At 42.7% G+C, this 22034-nt stretch overlaps 1 protein-coding gene across 1 annotated transcript in view; it reads right to left on the reverse strand.

The window, feature by feature from the left end:
- The window catches only part of map3k22 (mitogen-activated protein kinase kinase kinase 22), a 58325-nt gene that overhangs the window by 14101 nt on the left and 22190 nt on the right, over positions 1–22034 (reverse strand). The window contains exons 4-10 of the mRNA XM_033639024.2: positions 20813–20922; positions 17557–17594; positions 11840–11939; positions 7000–7116; positions 6513–6627; positions 3079–3212; positions 1028–1101 (exon numbers count right to left, since the gene is read on the reverse strand). Coding sequence (XP_033494915.1) covers positions 1028–1101; positions 3079–3212; positions 6513–6627; positions 7000–7116; positions 11840–11939; positions 17557–17594; positions 20813–20922 — 688 coding nt within the window. The remainder of the gene's footprint in view (positions 1–1027; positions 1102–3078; positions 3213–6512; positions 6628–6999; positions 7117–11839; positions 11940–17556; positions 17595–20812; positions 20923–22034) is intronic.

Here is a 22034-nt window from a genome sequence, read left to right on the forward strand (position 1 = left end):
TTGAGTCTGTAATTTCCCCTTATCTTCAAACAGAGTCTGGCTACAGCTGCTGGTGTGAAACTTCAGACTGAAAAGCAGCACAAAATGCCTCAAAATGACTTTTAGCGTTCGAACTACCGAGACCTCGGCGGCGATTGATGTTAAACAACAACGTGCTGAAATAGAAGAGATAAGCTGGGTGTTGAGAAGCTCTCTGGAGAAAGAGAAAGTGCTGCTAATTTGCTGAAACGCTGAAACTTTCTATCATTAAATAATGTACATCCAACCCCCGCCCCCATGCCTGGCTGTCTGTGGCCAGCCCTGCCCCGATGACCCGACAGAGAGTGACGTCTCTGTTGACCGCAGGGCGGCGCGGGGCCACGAGACCCTGGATAAGGGGCACGCATGCCCGCTTGCAGGGAAAAGTTCCATGCACTCGTTTCCTGCCATTGTTCTGCAGCCTGGAGCCCAGATAAGCCTCGTGCAGGTAGAGCTGTTTCCGTCCTACGCTCGCTCTCAACCTCACTCTTGCTCACTTTTCTCGTCCCTTTGATTCACATTCAGTCTTTTCACTCTTCACCCCCCCCCGCCGCCCCCCCGTCTTCCACTTCACTCTCACTCTTTCGCCACTTTTCATTTTCTGGCTCAGTTTCCCCCCCTCTCATCCAGCATGTTCTTGCTCACTGTTTCACGTCTCTCTCTCTCTCTCTCACTTGTGATAACTGAGGAATCCAGGCGTCCAGATAAGAGTTTTGTCACCATGGCAACAGCAAAGTGACCTGATTCCTCCCAGCGCAGGCAGGGTCAGAGAGCTCTGCAAGCCTTTAACACTATTTACAAACTCCTCTGAGAGCCTGTTGTTGCTTCTGTGCGTGTTTGCAACATACAAGATCGCACCCGAGGGTGTTAACACCAAGCACGGAGGCTGTGATGCAAACCAAATCCCATATCTCTGCAAGCAAAGCTGCTCTGCAACGTGAACGTGTGCATCGCAAATCTAAATCCACACAGGCAAGGATCGTAACTCACATGTCGCAAGATGACTCACCTGTCCAGTGCTTGATCTATTGATTGACAGCTGCTCGACAGTGAGTTGTCTGCGCTCCCGAAGGGATCCAGCATCTGACGGACATAATGACACAGGGGAATCTGGGGTTAGACAGCATGCAATCATGTGGGAGAGAATATAAAGCAGTGCAGATAGAGCAGTGTGTATAACTGCGAGTGGGGCATGTGGTCATATGTTAAAGGATTTTACACAATAGCCAAGGAAATCTGTCCCTTCTGAGAATCACTATCCTGGGAGCTTCCTGTTTCCTAGAAAGATGATTTATCACGGGTTTTAAGCACGAAACGATTGCCCAATTTGTTGTGCTGCACACAATAATAAATAACAGGAAATAACATTTTAAAACAGTCTGGTTTGAAAAAACAGTCAACTTGATCTTTAAACTACGTAACACGTGAAATAAAGGACATTCATTCAGCCTAAAGGGTTTCAAAATGAACTGCTTTCTGTTTTTGTTTCCTTTAATAAATGGCCCTATCAGGAATGAGACTCTTGAGGAGTCCGGCTTAAAAATAACAGAGGCAAAGACGCATTACAAGTACAGCAGAGCAGTATTCCCATAACTGAGTTAAGAGAGGCAAAGAGCTCTATGTTGTGTTAAAATCTTTCAACACATCTCAGGGTAAATTATTCTGTGTGACTGACTGCTGGACAAAACCTTTACAAAGAGCCAAATTAGAGTGTTATAAAGCCAATGTTAGCTGCTGCGGTACATTTATTAGGATTGCTACAGTTTCAGTATGCTGTCAAGACTAAAAACATGATTAAATAAAGCTCACTTGGCTGAAGATGGTTAAAATGAATGACTGTTTTTCTGGTTTTGCTTTGACACATGACTCCCTTAAGATGTCCTGGTTCAAAATAATGGAAAAGGCAAAGGCAAACAAGTAAGTCCAGCAGAGGCGAAGGGAAGTCAGACCTCTGTCGGGTTAAAATCATTAAACAGAATTTTTCTGTGTGTACTCGGGTCACTCGCCAAATATCTTAAAGTTTAGATTACAGAAAAAATGCCTTTTAACCCTTTTGGCTCACATTTTCGGTCATATTGTGCCAAAAAATACAAAATATACATTTCCTCATAGGGTTCCCGGTTCGAATCCAGGGTGGGGGGGTCCTTCTGTGGTCTCCTTCTGGAGTTTGCATGTTCTCCCCATTTCAGCATGGGTTTTCTCTGGGTACTCCGGCTTCCTCCCACAGTCCAAAGACATGCAGGTTAACTGGTGACTCTAAATTGTCCATAGGTGTGAATGTGAGTGTGAATGGTTGTCTGTCTCTATGTGTCAGCCCTGTGATAGTCTGGTGACCTGTCCAGGGTGTACCCTGCCTCTCGCTCAATGTCGGCTGGAATAGGCTCCAGCCCCCCCATGACCCCCAACAGGAGGTTACATGGTGCTTATGATGGGCTTCGTCTTTCTTTCTTGGCGACAGATACTGCCATCCCATCGGTGTACACCGGCGGGTGCTCTCCGTTATGAAACACCAACCTTTTAACGACCAAATCAAATTCCTACCAATGATATATCCTGCCTGCCTATCACTCAGAAATTCGTCATGATACTGAAGCTAGATGCTCTGGAATTTCATCTGGTCTTTAGATAGGAGCCAAGTTAGAAGGTTAGGAGTGTTCGTCATTACTGTGCTTTACTGGGAACGCTCAAGTTAGAGCATGTTCACATAGCTTCCCATTTCGAGTAAACTAGCAAGTTTCCATTCAGTATATGAAGAACATCGACTACATGAGAATTTCACATTACACCAGCCAATCACAGAGGAGAGTTTATCCAGAACCTGAGGCTTTTTTTTTTTTTTTGGGGGGGGGGGGCATATTTAGCCTTTAATAGATAGGACAGACAACTGTGAAAGGGGGAGAGAGAGAGGGAGTGACATGCAGCAAAGGGCCACAGGCTGAATTCGAACCCGGGCCACTGCAGCAACAGCCTTGTACATGGGGCGCCTGCTCTACCACTACGCCACCGACGCCCCATACCTGAGGCTTTTTAATTGTCTTTGTCCTGTGGACATGCTCTTACATTCTGGTCCTGTGTCTCAGGGATGAACTCCCCTTCACTGTGGATGCTGGTGTAGGAGCCCTGGCGGGCAATCTGCTGCTGCTCCTCAGGGACGCTGCCAGGAGGCGGGGACGTCCGACCTGTGTGCAGGGAACCTGGGACAGTTTGAAAGGGTGGAGGAAGGGGAGTAGGGAGTTGCAGGGAGGGGAATGGAAGAATTAAGTGCAAAGAAGGAAGAGGAATGTAAAATCAGAGAACAAAAGGAGACATTTAGAAGGCGAGAAGGGACGGCGGGAGTACAAGGGGAAGATGATGAAGAGATGAAAGCGAGGGGCAGAGGGGAGAAAACGGCGTCACGGTGTTATTCATGGGTACAAGTTCAACAGTGCCAGGACTACGAGAAGTGATTTACTAAACCACACTGCCGCCACCTCTAACCTCAATTACTGTGACAAACGCTCCCCCGGCTGAGCTGCGGCGGAGACTGAGCACTCGTCCTTGACAGTATTAGAAGACCTACTGAAAGTCTGGCTGAGCTGACAGGAATACTGAAAAAGTACACGGAGGGCAAAAGGCGCCAGGATGCACAGGAATGGTTAAAATATCCGTAAACAGTCTGGTTTCTTTTTCTTCACAGTTAAGTTTCTTTCTTTCTCTGTCCCATCTCGCCGTCCTCTCCTCTCCCCCTGCTGCTATACGTCATTGAGGTACCCGGGCTCACATCACATCTTCACTCAACCATCCACTGTGACCGCTCTCCTGTCACCTCTCATCTGCCACCACTCCCTCCACTTCCATCTCTCAGCCTCTCTGACTTGTGACTGGCAGGGGAATTGATAGAGAGCCGGGTAATTCTATACAATTTATACGACCTGGGATGGTGACGGCGATGATGTTATTGGGGCTACGTGAGAGAGATTGGCGCCGACAGCGATCATAAAGAGCTTTCAGCTCCTTTGCGAAAATGCAAAGGAGTGTGGGTTGTTTCTGTATGTTTCTGAGAGATGTGACTGCAACATTGACCTTTCTGGGTAGACCTGATATAAGTGGAATGAAAAGATTCAGACACGGGAGACGGGAAGAGCTCAGTATTTCACAGAGCAAAATAAACCTTCACGCTGTGTTACCAAACAAGCCAGGAGGGACGGCAGACCTGGAGTGTACCGTGTTATCTAGCCAAAGAGTGTGACGTGACAAAAAAAGGACCTTTGTCTGTCTTAAAGGAAGAGTTTGACATTTTTGCTTTCTTGCCAAAAGGTAGATGAGAAGATATACACCACTCTCATGTCTGTTAAAGTAATCTGATAAATATAAAGCTATGCTGAATGGACCGCAAGTGACTCATGAATGTGTCAAGTTTACAAGAAACAAACTTTCTTTTCATGTACAGTGAATAAGTGCACAGGAAAGTGTCGTTTCCTGCTGTAGACTGACTGAATAACAGACAGCTACTCAACAGAAACAGCAAACTAGCTTGACGACATGGACAAAGGCAAGTATGATGCTGAGTATTTTAAACTGTGTGGACCTTGAACTAATGACTAAGGACAAATCTGGACCCCTTCTGGTCAGATTACACAAACAACATATACAGTAAGGAAGGAATACTCAATTTCGTTTTGCCTGGGGCCACTTTTGCAAAAGGACAAGAGGCCAGGGGCCAGTTAAAAAACAAATATTAATTATCAATACATAAATAATTAGACTGGATCTCTGTCGAGGGGTCCAAGGGATCCCGCCCCGGCACTGTTTTTGATAAACAAGTTCTATTTTGATGCATTTCAAATGTACTTTAACACTGATTGACATTCATAGTACCAAAAAAAATCCCAATGTGAATCAGTTTACTTTCATTGTGAATTAGAAAATGGTCAATGGGACACCCAGCACCCTATTGTCGGCCAGATTTGACCAACTGGCCGTAAATGGATTTATTTAGAGAGCTAGACATGCTGATAGACATTTTTTGTTAGGCATATGCTGTTACCGTAGGTTAGAGCCAGGCTATCTTTTTCCAGCCTTTATGCTAGCTACGCTAACCATCTGCTGGGCATTTTCAAAGTCTACTTCCAGTCTGTTTTTGCTACGGGACTATGGCATCGGGGGAAAGATCACCTCTGGTATGGTTTGTAGCAGTGCAGAGAACTGTTTGGAAAAGTGGCAAATAAGATTGTCTTCTTTGTGATGTTAACATGCCAACGTGCCGCAGAGCCTCCATGTGACTGGCTGTGTGACAAACAACAATGAAAAAAAATCCAAATTTTACCAGTTGAGGAATCGCAAAGGAAAAAGTGTCTGGTAGCCATCAAGAGGGCTCATGTAAGCACCGACGGGAGTATTAACCAAAACAGACTCTGGTCCACCAAGTCAAATTAATATATTTCTGTCTTTTCCCTGACGATCTGATTAAGTCGGCAAACTTTTCACTAGTAGCTAGTAGTTTGAAGAAACGTATTTGCATGTCCAACTGTCTCAGACGCAGGTGTGTTGGAAAATGTCACTCGAGTCTTTGAACAGAAAATCCCGCACACTGCTCTTGCTCATCTTTACGATTTATTAGTAACACTAACGTTTCAGTCTTACTGGACCTTCGTCAAGAAAGTTCAAAAACATGGTAACAGTCCAGGAGCACCGAAACCATAGCGCTCGTAGCTTTTTAGAAAGAGTCGCTAAGGGGGTCTGAAAAGTCGCTAAATAGTAACACTGCTGTACTAATGCTCGTACTTTACTCGTTATTTAAGCTAGTACGGAGGTAGTGGTGTCATGTAAAACTAGACAACCTAAGGTATCCAATGGCACCAACCATGTCATGATAGCAAGCATGAGGGCTACTCTCCTCTTATATCTTGCCTTTGAATCACCAGACAGGGCTACGAAATAGTCAAACATGATGGCCTCAATATTCTTCAATAATATAATAGCTTTGCATTTGACAAACAGATATGAGAGTGCTTAGGATGTTCTCATCTAACTCTTAGGGAGAGAGTAAATAAACATAGGCTGCATTACACCTTCAACATCCGAGGATCAACACTTCTTGCATAAGATCTTCAGAATCAAAGTGCAAACTAATCAAGGTGATGATGCAGACCGAGAGCTGCTTGGTATGAGAGCAGACACTTGTCCTTGCTTTGACCTGACATCTCTCCGGCTGTTAAAGTTGTCACTTTCACCTCCAATTTGCATTTGTCCACTCTGACAAAGCATGTCCCTCATCTCGCCGTTGACATTGCTATGACTTTGGCGTCGCTCTGTGTTGTAAATTGACACTGACAAGCCACCCATGAGGCCTTAGCAGGTGGGCAAGAAATCTCGGCATCAGCAGGATTTGGTTCTTTGCTTTTTTGCTTTTCTGGGAGAAACTGCATCTTTACAGCTCCTGATAGAGCCGTAATGGCATCCTGATTGGTCCATCAATTTTTCATTCTTGTGTGTGTTTCTACATGGCAGCTCACCTGTCGAGTGTTTGCGCACTCTCTCCGAGCCCTTGAGTAGGGAGCCCTTCAGATCTCCCAGTGACCGTGATGACTTCATCTCGCTCTGTTTGTCCCTGCTGTTCACCTGTAGGTACTATAAAGAGAAAACACATAGGAAGTGGAGCAAGCAGAGAAAGAGGAAAGAACCAGGAGGCGAAGTGAGGACGGCATGACATCATTGTTCAGTTACATCATGAAGTCTGAGGGGGAAGCTTGTTTCCTCTGAGTTACTGTGTTCAGCAAACAGTAGCTCTGATGCAGTTTACTCAATTCAGAGGTTACATAGTTTTAAATGACATCATGCAGCTGAGTTCACGCTAACTGTCAGCAGTTGACTAACCTGCAGCTATTCCCAGTACAGTTGTCATGGTTACTATTTAAACACAGTGACATCGCTTCTTTATTTTATGTGTCAAAGTGTCTCCAATGATCAGTTTATATCTGCGGTATGTTGTTAGGAACTCACATGGTTGTTCTTAGGGGTCTTTAGCAGTATCCTGAGCAGCCCGTTGGCCCCCGAGCTGCAGCTCAACGTCAGCACCGCCTGATCCAGGTCCTCCTGGGTCTTCAGGGGCAGCAGCAACTGAAAGGACAAGAAAATATACAGCACATGACCTTTAATTCCCCATTGTTCCAGAATGGTGGCATGTAAGACCATCAGGGCACGCATGACGCACTGTAGATGTTGTAGTTGTCATGTTAAAGGGGACCTATTATGCTCATTTTCAGGGTCATACTTGTATTTTGAGTTCCCACTAGAACATATATAAATTCTTTAATGGTCAAAAACCATTTTATTCTCCTCATACTGTCTGTGCTGTTACACCTGTATCCACCCTCTGCCTGAGACACTCTGCTTTAGGTCTTCCACGCCTTGGTATCTCTGTATCGTAAATGCAGCTAGGGAATGACTGTATCGAAATATAGCGGCACTTTGTACCAGCAAAATCCCAGATAAAAGCCTTTAAACCAATATATTCACAACCGTAAGTTCCAGTAGTAACATGAATAAATTAATGACTTTCTTTCAAAACAAAAAAACAAAACAAAACACTCATATTATTTCAACAAAATCCCACATTTATTAACAACTAATATACAACTATCCCCAGTCTATTTACCACCCAATTAAATATATAAGTAATAACCCAGTTTATCTACAGTTCAAGTACCACCCAGTGTTACAAAATAAATATGCACTCCCCCAACACAACCTTTCCTCATCTATATATCTGCCAATCTGCCAATGATCGCAAATTGCGGAGAAATTAACAACATCAGCAACCAAAATTACATCTTTCCCTGACGTTAGCATGTTGCAGTGTAATTGCAGCCGGGGAATGACTATCGAAGTATAGCAGCACTTTTACCATGAAAAATCACCAATAACAGTTTCTAACCCAAAATCTTCACAATCACACATGTTCCAGCAGGAATATGATCTGACATTGTGGAGAAGTTAACAATATCAGCAACCAAGATTACATGTTTCCCTGACGTTAGCATGTAGCTACATGTAGCAGTGTAACTGCAGCCGGGGAATGACTGGCATAGCAGGAATTTCTACGTCAAAAAATCACCAATAAAAGCTTCTTAACACAACCAGACACAATACAGCAGGATTATGATCCGAAGTCAGGGAGAAATTAACATCTAAAACCAAGATAACATGTTTTTCTGACATTAGCATGTAGCTACATGTAGCAGTGTAACTGCAGCCGGGGAATAACTGGCATAGCAGGAATTTCTATAGTGAAAAATCACCAATAAAAGCTTCTTAACACAACCAGACACAATACAGCAGGAATATGATCTGAAATCAGGGAGAAATTAACATCTAAAACCAAGATGACATGTTTTTCTGACGTTAGCATGTGGCTACATGTAGCAGTGTAGGCTATGTAATGTAAAAACTTGCTGTCAGCATGTAGCCAAAGAAGTAAAAAACTCAGGATGGTCTGAAGCCTAAGGATTTTGTTCACATGGATTACTTTTTTTAGTACTCATTTGTCCCAGCTCATCAAACGTCTCTGTTACGTCGGCTTTGGGTCGGCCCAGTGCCGTAGAATGTCTGCCCACATACGGAAGTCGCCACAGAGGCGGGATTTCATCTCCACGATGTTTGTTCGGAACTGAGCTCGCAGCACACAGCATCTCATCGCAGTTGGTTTCAGGTAAGCTAACTGGAATAAACTGGCAGAAAATAGCTATGTTGTTTCTTCTGTGACCATTAAAAGAGGTTCCTGGTGAGTGGCGAGGCACGACTGGGTGTATATAGCTTAGCACATGTCCCCACCAACTAACGTTATCTTTCGTTAGCTGTTAGCTAGTTTAGCGGTTTAGCTCATGTTATGCTAACAGGCTACAAGTGTGGTGTTTTCATTTTATTTTCCCTAGTTGACGTTATCTGCTCATCTGGTTATCGTGAGCACTCGTTTTGGGTTAAAGTGGAAGTGCCCGGAGCTGCCACCCGTGGTCCCGCGGCCCCCCGGCCTGACCTCCGGGGCCCTGGACGTGTGCTCAAGTGTCTGGGAGAGGAGCGGAGAGGAGCACGGAGGTCAGGCGGGGCGGGCCGACACTGTGTATCCCAGAACGGGTGCTGAAGTGTCGGTGAGACCAACAGAGAGGAGCGCGGAGGTGAAATAGTGAAGTTTAAGGATGCCTTCAGTATGTTGTTAATGTGATTTTATGGGCAATTTATCAGTCGAGGTCTCCTCCTCTGCAAAGCAAACTGACCCGTGGGGTACAGGTAATAGAGCATTTTTGAAACCACAGTTTTTCCGAGATGAAGGACTGATTGTTGAGCTGCTGTTCACAGTTAACGGAGTTAACGGATCCCGTTATTTAACCGTTTCAACACTAAATTAAGCAGAGTGACGGACCCAAAGCCTTCAATCTGGCTAAAAGACAGCTGAAATGCTAAAAAAAAAATACAGTGGTGAAGTTGGGATTTGTTTCTTGAAGTTATGTGCTCATCGTCTTTTCTGTGTCTTGCAGGCTGCCAGGAGAAGCGGACTGGCCGTCAGATATTGTTTGTGGAAATTTGAAAATAAAGTTTGTCAAATTGACTTTTGTCTCTTCATTGTGCACACTTACACACGAAATAGGGTAACAGTCAGCTACAGTCAGGTCCATAATTATTTGGACAATGATACACTTGTCATTATTTTGGCTCTGTACACAACCACAATGGGTTTTAAATGAAACAATGAATACCTGCTTAAAGTGCAGACTCTCAGCTTTCATTTAAGGCTTTTTTCAAAAATGTAGTATGAACCGTGTAGGAATTACAACCATTTCTTCACACAGTCCCCCAACTTTAAGGGCTCATAAGTATTTGGACAAACTAACATAATCATCAATTTAACAGTCAGTTTTAATACTTGGTTGCAAATCCTTTACAGTCAATGACTGCCTTAAGTGTTGGACACATAGTCATCACCAGATGCTGGGTTTCTTCCCTGGTGATTCTCTGCCAGCCCTTTACTGCAGCCGTCTGCACTTCCTGCTTGTGTTTTGGGTGTTTTGCCCTCAGTTTTAGCTTCAGCAAGAGAAACGCATGCTCAGTTGGATTCAGGTCAGATAATATGACTTGGCCATTGCAGAACATTCCACTTCTTTGCCTTAAAAATGTCTTTGGTTGCTTTTGCAGTATGCTTCAGGTCAATGTCCATCTGCACTGTGAAGCATCGTCCAATGAGTTTTGAAGCATTTAGTTGAATCTGAGCAGATAATGGTGCCCCAAACACTTCAGCTTTCATCCTGCTGCTCTTGTAAGCAAGACAAGACTTCACTAGAATAAATACAGAGGGTTTATCACAAGATGCAAACCATTGGTTAGCCTTAAAAATGGAAGGCCAGATTAGAGTTTGTCAAAAACCATCTAAAAAGCCTGTACAGTTGTGGAACAGCATACTATGGACAGATAAAACAAAGATCAACTACCAGAATGATGGGAAGACAAGAGAAGGAAGAAGGGAAGGAACTGCTCATGATCCAAAGCACACCACCTCATCAGTGAAGCATGGTGGACGTACTGTTATGTAATGGCCATGTATGGCTGCCAGTGGAACTGGTTCTCTTGTATTTATTGATGATGTGACTGCTGACAAGAGCAGCAGGATGAAAGCTGAAGTGTTTGGGGCACCATTATCTGCTCAGATTCAACTAAATGCTTCAAAACTCATTGGACGATGCTTCATAGTGCAGTTGGACATTCACCTGAAGCATACTGCAAAAGCCACCAAAGACATTTTTAAGGCAAAGAAGTGGAATGTTCTGCAATGGCCAAGTCATATCATCTGACCTGAATCCAACTGAGCATGCGTTTCTCTTGCTGAAGCTAAAACTGAGGGCAAAACACCCAAAACACAAGCAGGAAGTGCAGACGGCTGCAGTAAAGGGCTGGCAGAGCATCACCAGGGAAGAAACCCAGCATCTGATGATGCCTATGTGTCCAACACTTCAGGCAGTCATTGACTGTAAAGGATTTGCAACCAAGTATTAAAACTGACTATTTAATTGATGATTATGTTAGTTTGTCCAAATACTTATGAGCCCTTAAAGTTGGGGGACTGTGTGAAGAAATGGTTGTAATTCCTACACGGTTCATACTACATTTTTGAAAAAAGCCTTAAATGAAAGCTGAGAGTCTGCACTTTAAGCAGGTATTCATTGTTTCATTTAAAACCCATTGTGGTGGTGTACAGAGCCAAAATGATGACAAGTGTATCATTGTCCAAATAATTATGGACCTGACTGTATTTTTGAATGTTAGCACTGATTTCTCACATAGGATGGTGAAATATTTGTAGTTTGAAAGGTCCGACCTAAATGAATAAAGGTCGTAGTTAACGAAGCATATGAATATTAATGAAGGAACGCCTACTGAGCGCAGCTTATTTTATTGATCGTTTGAACGTCGCGTGGTGGTCATTTTCGATTAAAGGCCGACATCTCAGCGACGTCTTGGCAATGAGCAAACGCTCTCCCTGCTACGTCTTAATGATCTAAACTTGATACATCGGGCCGACATCGGCCAGATGTGTGTGTGCTATCTGGGTGACACTGTGTTAAATGTATGACAGAAAATAAGTAAAAGAATCTTATGTGCCCTTTTAAGCCTTGCTAATCTACAAAAAAAAGGCTTTTTCTAAGCTCTCGAGACACTGACAGTATCTTACTGCAATGGAACCTAGATAAAGTATTAGCTACTTTTTTGTTTTCTGAATGCTTGTGACATTCTTAATTAGACCCATATCAGCCGCCAAGGCTCTTAACTGAATGTTTGCTAGTTGTTTTTGTACCTCTTTTTCCATGAAGAACATGTCCATCTGCTGGCCAAAGGCCTCGGTCACTTTCTGCAGCAGCTCCTTGATCTTCAGCGGCCTCTGAAACGGGATGATTCTGGGAAGCAGAGAACATTGGCGGGGTCAGAGGTCGGAAAAAGAAGCCAGTGTTGTGTCTAGCTGTGAAATTCAGGAGCTCAGAAACTGAAAACCACTGTGAGCTGGGACTTTGACAAAATCGCATGTGACTGGCAGCTATACCTGCTCATAGTTAGCATGTGTGTTAGAATTTCTTTACATGGCAACATGACACAGAGGGGAAAAAGGTGGGACAGGAAGAAGGAGATATTCTATACTGGTGTTTAGATTGGATGACCATGTAAGAATGTCTTCCTAATCCATTTTATGACAGTGTTTCTATGGTTACAAGAAGAGAAATGGGCAGGTCATCTGGGTCAAGGAGAGGAGCAAGCTGATGCCAAAGGGGCATTAATCAACCCAATACAAACACAAAGTGCCAGAGTGACCCCCCGCTGATGTATATGAATGTCTTATCTACTGTCCGCCTACGTGTACGACTAAGTGTGCCCACTCGGTCTGTCCGAGCTTATCAGCGAGTGTTTGTAGTGAGTGTATATATGGATGCGTGCGTGTTTGTAAAGCTCTACATGCATGAGTGTGCTTCCCAATCAGTGTGTGCATCGGCCACTGTTTCAACACCACTGGGCCTCTCCACTAAGCCGGCACAAAGGCAGATGGGAAACTTCCTGAGAGGAAAGGGGAAAAAATCTGGAGCGGCAGCAAAAGCAGCAGGATGTATGTCTTTCCCTCCTCTTTTAAAGAGTGACAGATACAGAGACGTGGAGATATTTACAGACTGTGAGAGAGAAAATAAAGGAGACAGCCTGACAAAATAAAAGGAAAGAAAGAGAAAGAGATTCTCTCCAGCACTTCTTCTCCTCTCTTCTTTATCCGTCTCCCCTCACTCTCTGCTTTTGAAGAATCCGTAGCCCACTATCTCTTTATAGTATCCTGATAAAAGGACTTGTTTTTATCCCATCATTTCCTCATCAGAGGCCAAAGCTCTGCCTATCTTAATGACTGCTCATTGGTTCCCTCATTTGAGGAGAGCATTCTGGGAAGAGGGAGGCCTGCAGATCAGAGGCGAGCAGCAGCACAGCTAAACGCTCTCTGTCTCTGTTTATACTCGATGATGATGGTGTGTCTGATAAAGAGCTGGAGGGATGTGGAGGAGGGGGGAGGGGGGTTGTGAGGATGCTGCTCCAAAAGATATGGCTTTCCTTCCTCTGTGCGAGCATGTGGACGCACAGATCTGCCGAGTAGAAAGAGTGCTTTCACACGTCTCAGCACACTCTCTCTTTCTCTTAGCCTTTCTCTCATGGACACAATCACACCAGTAAAAAAAAAACCAGGTCTGGCTCAGTTCCTTCACTCTCTGGCAGAAGACCCTGAGGCAGAGCCAGGGGGAAGAGAGAGACACAACTCCTATTTCCTGCCCCAAACCTTCAGCGCTTGCCAATGAAAAGAGAGAGCGTCCAATTAGATTCCATTGTGGACAGACAACACGGTTATCCTGACTCAGGGACTCCTAATACCTTAAGTGCTGTGCTCAGATATAACTTGTAATTCACACTGGTGCTGTAACTTGGATTATGATCATACAGAGTTGTTGTTTTTTTTTTAATAAAAAAACATAAAGATTTCACCTTTGTGTACTCAGAGTGTTATTGAGAACTTGGCCATAAGTGCCATCATAATCAGATTCAGGTTTTCTTGCTTAGCAGCTCGAGTTGAAATGTTTTTTGACAAAGGCTCAGAAATGTAGTTCAGTTGCCTTTTAATTTAATAAGCTTTAATGGGATTTTTATTGTACTACTGCCTGTGTTTTGTGTCAAGACTGTAAATGTTATGTTTTGCTGCTTACGCCAATGCTAAGCATATACAATTTTCTCTAGACATATAAACATTAAACCTGCTGGAAGTGATTTTTTTGGCCACTTGTAGGCAGTGGGGACAAGTGAAAACGCAATACTGACATATTGCATTTTCAGATGATATGGCAAACATGCTAGCAAACAGATGCATTTGTACACATCCAGCGCTCATTTAGAGTCATGTTTTTGTCCACTTGATGAATGCAAGTTAACATTTACTCTCTCTTTTAGCTCTGTTTTTGTTCTCCACCAACTCTTGGAAAAAGTATCGGGCTCTTTAGCTGCTAAATAGAGCGCTGCCAGGATTTTTCCATTGGATTTTTGGATCATTGCCACAAATTAGCTCCACTGCAAACAAACGTTTATAATAACAATTTATACTAACAATGGCAAGTAAAATAGTTGGCAGGCCACAAAAGCCCTTGACCCAACTCTTTACAGAAAGGATGAGGAAGAAAGCAAGGAGTATCTTGGCAGATAGTTCCCATACTCTCTTCAGCCAGTTGAAGCTCTGGAGCTCCGGGAGGCACTACAGAGTCCCTCTGGTAACTAAGAATGTATTTAAGAAGTCCTTTATCCCAAGTGTCATCAGTATCCTTTACTGTGTAATGTGCTTGTCTTACTGACTATTAGTCTCTTTTTTACAATGTTGGCTTTTGTGTTTGGTGAGCCAAAGACAAATTTCCAGCAATGGTGGACATTAAAGATCTATTCTATTCTATCCTTATATCCACGGTCCCATGACTTCAACGTTGCCGCCAGGCTGCGGAGTCGTGTTTGGTGACAACCTCTGTAGTCTCATTTAGCCACTTGTTAGCAACTGCTTTTTTAAACACATGTTAAAGCTTAAAAGTTCACAAGTAGGGTATTTACTGACCATTTTATGTCAAAAATCTCTTCATTTTGTGTTACACAAAGACTATTTCAGGCATCTATCCAACCTGATAAAAAAAATGCTAACTTACTTCCAGGTTTTAGGACCCATTTCTGCACCACTCTATGCTTCCCTATGTTCACTGGCTAACTTAGTCTGTCTGCCGTTTGGTGCTGGGCAGGCAGTGTACAGTGGGTTTTTAGAGCATTTTACTAAAGCTGCTTGCGACTACGAGCACCAAGACAAATTTCCCTTGGGGGACAATAAAATTTACTTTACTTTAAGCTTGGGTAAAAACAGTTAAGCTGCAGATTAGAAAACAAAACATTGAGCTGAAAGAAGCTAAAACACTCTGTAGAGCTGTCAGGAACTGCAGAGTCTGATGACGGTTGAGCCTTCGCTAAGCCCACCCGCCTCGGTTACAGTTGTCAAGCCTGTAAAACTTTCGCACTCAGCAAGTCAATTTGGCGTTTTCAGCAATATCAGCGAGGGATATTCCAAATGCGTAATGAGAATGAAAAGGACATTAAAAATAAGAGAAAAGCTCATCGGATGCAATGCAAGCTTCAAGAACCCTGTGTCTTGATAATTTCATTAAGGACAAACATGCAGGAACAATAATGTTCTTGTGCAGGGTAAGTCAATATACAGGGTGTATCAGACAGTTAAATTTAATGCTTTTTAAGACCTGTTTAAGACACATTTTAACCAAATTTAGGACAGATTTTTGAACAAATCATTATAAAAGAATCGCAGGTAAGCATTGCAGGCAAGTAGTATGTGGTCTTGTTAAGTGTTACGTAGGAATTATGGTTTTTAGAGTGAGTTAAGTCAATCTACATTTTGCCAACAGGTAAGTGCAAGTGTGAAGTAAAATGATGGTTAACTTTTAACCACAAAGTCTTCGCTATTTTCACAAACACAAATTAAAAAATGGATAAATGAAATTAGATAAAATGTTTGTAGCAGTTAAGACCTCACAAATTCAAATTTAAGACTATCTAAGAACTTTCAAGGTCTTATTGCTGTAACACTGAATTTAGGATGTTTCAAGACTGGTTAAGGACCTGTAGACACCCTGATATTCTTCTATTTTAAGCTAATGTTTCCTTTAGCCTTCATTATCTAATATATGTTTAGCCCATTGCTAGCAAAAGGAAATGATCCTTCTTTTACATTTGTTTAAAGCTAAAAAAGCCTCAAGTGGTACACAACTACCTCACTTAATGTTAAAATTTAAGTAACGTATATTCATTATTCACCGTCTTTGTTTGCTAACGTGCTAACTAGCTAACGTGTTAGTCTAAACTTTGAGGATATCTGCTGTCAGGCTTGCAGGTTTCATATGTACGTAGTCACAGTATTTTCCTTTGTTCTGAAAGCTTGACAGGCCTCTTATGCTTTACGGTTGCTAACGTAGGATTGGAAAGTGGCGGTTTTAAAAAGGAGCTTACAACAGGGTCAGTTCTTTGCGGCTTTGTCAGTTCAAATGACCCCTTTTACATTTAAATAATAATGTAATCCACTGCTAATTTAAGACCAGTGATTAGGGCAGCTTTAAATAAATACATATGTAGGCCATGCTAAAGCTACAATATGATATTATTATTTTACCACAGGATGTAACAAACTCAGGATATCCTACTGATTTCCAAAACAGGCCCTACTGTAAATCAAAGTGAAAGCAGTCACAGCTAGGACAAGCGTAACACGAAAAAAGCTAACTAACAATATGACAGAAAGAAGAGAGGAGTGTGAATTCACAAGATGAATTAAAGAAAAAAAGTTGCTTTTGAAATCAGTGAATGGAGTTTTCCAGGGTGAGCTGTTGTCTGTCTGTTCCCAGAGAGCAGAACGATGTGAGGGGAGCTCTAGAGAAAGAGAAGAAGACCGCAAGACGGAGAAACAGAGGGAGGCAGAAACACAGAGAGACAGGAACATGAAAAACTTGTCTCTAGCTCAACAGTAGCCAATTAGGGCTGTGAAAAAGTGGAGAGGCCCAACGTGAAGCCATATTCTGCAAGAGGAGCGTGTCGTTTCCTTTCTCTTTCTCACTCCTGAGAGCCTGTGGTTTTCTAATCACAGCCTCACTGAACCAGCGCCTGTTTCCCCCGCTCTATATTCTGATGAATCAAGGCAATTACTCTTGTAAGTTCTGGTCAGTCTCCCTCTGATGTGTTTTCCACTGTAACAGTGTGTTCTGTGTTTGTCATTTCACCCCCTAAGGAGTTGTTTGGAGTTTAGACTCTCTGCGGGTTGTTTAACGAGGGGACAAAGTCTGTCTGAACTTGGGCCTCGACCAGGATGTGATGCTAAAGGCCAGACAAGGACCTGAGAGGCTCCCACAGCATCCATACATGGAAGCTGCAACCCCAGTGTAGACAAAATGAAGCCCAGCACCAAATAAAGCCTCTCCCGTTTCAAAAGATCTGTTATTTATACTGGGCGCCGCCACTTTCAAAGTGCTCCAGCGTGGTAAACAAACTGTAAGGCACCTCGGTGGGAGAAGGCCGTCTCCAGACAGAGTCTGTGTGACCATGCTCTGCCTCTTGAGTAACTTCGAGGCTGGTGGTGTGAGGGAGGACAGAAAACACAGACGATGAAGTATTAATTTGGGGTGTGCCTGGAAGACTGGACACTGTCTTTTCGCTCACTCCCTCTCACAGGCCCTCTCTCTGTTTCTTTTCCCTTCTCAAACGGCCTGTCCGAGCCTGAAAACACAAGGCCGCGGCTAAATGTCAAAGCAGGAATTTTCCCTCTCTCTTTATGCTACTCTGGCATGTAACTGTGATTTCCACTAGACACCAAAATCCCAGGCATGGCAAAGCATAACAAGAAAGATCCGAAGTGAGGAGTTAAGGCTTGGACAGAGGAGCAGAAAAAACAATACAGAGGTTCCAACATACCGTTTTTCTCTCTCATGCTCCAGCTTGACTCTTAAATCCTGTTGAGAGGAAAAATAACAACAGAGGGGAGTTATGGAAGTGGAAAGTTGAAATGTGGGATTTGGGCTGCTGAATAAATAAAAGCAATAAGCTGGACAAGGAATTTAAGTGACAAATAGCATTATAATGACACGTGTTTTGCACTGCTGCTGCTGAATTTTGTCCTGCAGTACAAAGACAACATAATCCCTCAATTTGACTCCAGAGGTGGCATGACACAATATAAGTTTTCTATTTTTGGAGTCATTGCCCAAGAGAGCAGGAATCTGGAGGAGCCTGCAAGTCTGCATGAGGTCATGGTGATAAACTGACATCATATCTCTGCGAGCAACCGGGTAAAAAAAAAAAGTAGGGGTTTACCCCAACGCTAAGCAGAAACTGTCTCTGCTCCTCGCTGTTTGTTTATGGCGCATCATAAACACTGGTGCTTCAAGAGGATTTACCAATTATCATTCCACAGAGGGAACAAACACACAAGGAAACGACTTCAGAAAGCGACACAAGGTGACTGAGAGAAATTGAACTCTGGAAGGTGGCAGGCCATAAAACATTAACTTTGTTTGGGATGACTTTGCGAATGTAGAAGTCTAAATGGTATATTTTAAGACACATCCTATAATGTAATGTAAATCCAGATTTGTCTTTGTTTTGTTTGTAATTAGTAATTAAAATGTTTACTTTTGTACAACTAAATACCAACAGAGAAAGAAAGAGTCATATGATTTGTTGACCAAAATGTGACTTGGTTTATATATATTCAAAATATAAAAAATAAAATAAAATTCAATAAAATATTTCTTTAATTTAAAAAAATCTAAAAAAAAAACCAAACAAAACAAACATAAATAAATAAAAATAAAAAAACACAAATTAAATGTAAATTCCAACATTAATAAACACCATAATCATATGTAATTTACAGGCAACAAATAAATTCTCAGACACATAACGAGTGTGTACGTAAGTTTTATGTGCATGATGTGTGCACATTAACAATGTATTCCCACCTTGCCGCATATTTCTCTGTCCTCAGATTTCTCATTGTCACAGTGGACCAGTTAAAGCACAAGCTGGACCAAACACTCCAACTTGCTTTGTTTGTTTGCACCTGCAACGTGCCGCTACATCCCGCACAGTGTCAAATCTCCTTTTTGATTCAAGCCTAGAATTCCCATGCCGATAAACATTAATGAATGCAGCACAGTGTCACATTAGCATCTGTAAAACGTGTCAGAATTAGACTTAGAATAAGCTCCTCTCAGTTGCACAATGTCCTCTCCTCAACTACAGCACAACCTTCACCTGCAGCCAGCAGTTGTCAGTCCAACAAAAAAAAAAAAAAAAAAAATCAAAAAGGAAGTGCGGCTGAGGTTTTTTTGTGAACACCCAGAGTGACAGTAAAGGTTGAAGGCACTGCTGTGCTCTTGGTGTGTGTGGTTAATAAACTGTAATTGAGCAGAATGTGCGACAGCTTTAATGCGATACTCAAAAAACCTTCACTCACCCCCTGTAGGTTTGAACGAAGGCTGTAAAAAGTTTATAGTTTGCATGAAGAGCAGCAGCTGTGATCGGACTGCGCTCACGTCCGTTACATTGGTTTCCAATGGCAGGGTGGTTTTACAGCAGAAAAAGCTTCATCTCAAACTATTCATGCAACGTAATCCAGTTCTCTGATCTCTGTATACTCAGCACATCCCAATCGCTCACTGTTTTATCAAAATATGGATAATTAAGCTTATGCAATTATGATGTAGCTGTGTATTTACGCAAAAATCTAATATGTTTGACCAAATACTTTGATATTGATATTGCAGTGATGCTGCAGGGTTGACTATTTGATCAATAATGGATATAATGACTAAGTGGGTAAAAGCAAATAATAGAACAGCTTCACTTTACTGTAATACAGCCTTTAAAGGGACAGTTCACGCATACTTCCTCTTACCTGTAGTGGTAATTAGCTACCGTAAAACTTCATTTAGTAGCCCAGGCTAGTATTAAATCACTGAACTCAACAGGCTTATATTTGGGACAGGCCTTTCAGTAAAATGAACTGAATGATTGAATTGTGGAGAATCTAACTTAGCTAACGACATGTAGCATCTCCATATTGGCAAAAGTTTAAACACTTATATTTGTATGTGCGATCTAAGCAGCTAACTAACGTTAAGCTCAGATAGGTAGCTTTTATACATCCAAAGAACTTGTATAAAGATGAACTGCTTGGGAACCAAATCAGGCCTCTAATTGAGACAGGCCTTTATTTGTCAAAATATGTTGCCACATCAGGCTAGTAAAAGGGACTGGGCCTTTAGTTGAAGTTTTAGGATTGGGTTGGGTTTGAGTTGTCGAGTGTTGGAGATAGCGGTTGTAGAGATGTCTGGTTCTCTCGGATATAATGGAACTAGATGGTACTCAGCTTGTGGTGCTCAAACAAATATATCTGAAACACTCAACAGCAATGTCAAAGCCGAATCACCTCGCAGAAGGAAGCGTACATCTACTCACGTATGAGAGGCTCGTGCTCATGCCATGGCGAGATCTTAACATAACTGGGGTCCCTTTGGCTAAACTGTAACGTTAGCTAGCTCAGTGATGCCAGGTGAGCTAGCAGTAGTTGCATGCCTCCTTTTGCAAGGTTGGCAAATAGTCCCTACGTGAAACTGCCCACAACAAGATCTGTGGATTATCTTGAGTAACCGGATCAAGATTTCCTGAGAGAGACATTGCTGTTGTGTTTTTCAAAGGTATTTTTTTGGCGTTTGAGCACCAGAAGCCGAATGCTATCTAGTGCCATTATATTGGAGAGAAGGCAGACATCTCTATAGCCAATATCTAAAACACTCGGCAACTTACATCAAAACACTCTAGACTGATAAACAGCACTACAGGTAAGACGAAAATAATGTATTTCTTTTTGGGGGGTAAACTGTCCCTTTAAAAACAGGAGAAGACAACATTAAAAATGCTACAATATCCAAATTCTAAGACAATATCTCATATCACAGTATTGGTATAATATTGATACATTGCCCAGCTATTGCCAAGGATGTTTTGACACCACTTCAGCATTAGAATTCCATTTTACGAACCACAAACCTTTTACAGCCACCATTTCAGCCTGCCAGAGGTGGTCAGAGGTTGACATCTAGACTCAAAATATAGACCACAAATGCATTGTCCCTTTAAATGAAGCACAAATGGATGCCATGCGTACCTGTCTGTAGAGTAAGGTTCTGTTCTTGGGCTTGTGGCTGTTGTGCTGGGTGTAGCAGCGGCCCAGGGCTGCCAGGTCCTTCATAATGGAGTTAAGCGCCTCCTCGTCATCTAAACAAGACAAACACATATTATGTCAGTGAAATCACTCTCACTCCAGTGAAGTTCAATAAAGAAACTACAACTGTACAATGACCCACAGCTGTTTAAACTCACTTTCCATGGTGACATCAGCTACACATGTGACCATTCCTCGACATTTACAGTGTCACGGATGAGTGATGATAGCCCAGGAAGGTAAGTGCAAGTCTGTCTGATTGTTCGTCATGTGCTTTGCGTTGGAGGTTGTGTTGGCTCAGACAACGCAATGAGGCAACACCTGGTTTGATACTTCCTGTTCAAATGCCATCTGTGGACTTTCCACTAATGGAAAAAACATCCAGTGGTGTCTCTCTAGCAAAATCGAAACAACACATCTATGAAAAGAGGAGATACCTTGAAAGTTTTTCTCCGTACACCTGAACGCTGCAAATCTTCTCTGATCTTTATCTCTGTTTAGGTACGAGTGAAGTGAAAGAATTCTGATGCTGTGGATAAACCTAACAATGCTGGTGGCTCTCAAACTCTGTACTCTGCATACAAAAGCAGTGAAAGAGAAAAGGTGTTTAATAATGCAGCATGTGTGTCTATGAGTGGCTGTTGCAGGGGGCGATGTGGTTGCGAGTGCATGGCCTGGAGCTCTGTTATTAAGCTTGTCAATGTTCTGTATCAACGGAGGGATTTCAGGAACGTAATTCCTCAGCTGAAATTCGGTCTCAGTAATCAGACAACGATTGATCTTTTCTTTTGTCAAACGCTGACTGATTCAGAATCAAAGTGGCTGCAGGCTCATACATGAACTGACTTTGATGGGAGAAATCGGGAGGCTAAACAAGAGCGAGTCGAGTGTGTTTCACATTCACACTTCACTCCTCACAGGGGACAGGTCTATAGCGTTCATTAAACCCTTAAAAATTCATTTAGCAAAACCTGCAAGTGCAAAAGAGACCGGCGCTCAGCATCTAGCCGCTTCTCCATTTCTCACTTCTCATCTCCCACTTCACACTTTCTGCCGCACACACTCACACGCTCTGGTGTCTAAAGGGGGCAATCATGCAGATGAGCATGTCAGACATTACCATATCAAGAGACTTTAATAGAACCAATTATCTGAGTGCGGTGAT

Source organism: Epinephelus lanceolatus, chromosome 20, assembly GCF_041903045.1.
Source record: "Epinephelus lanceolatus isolate andai-2023 chromosome 20, ASM4190304v1, whole genome shotgun sequence".
NCBI classification, from domain to species: domain Eukaryota; kingdom Metazoa; phylum Chordata; class Actinopteri; order Perciformes; family Serranidae; genus Epinephelus; species Epinephelus lanceolatus.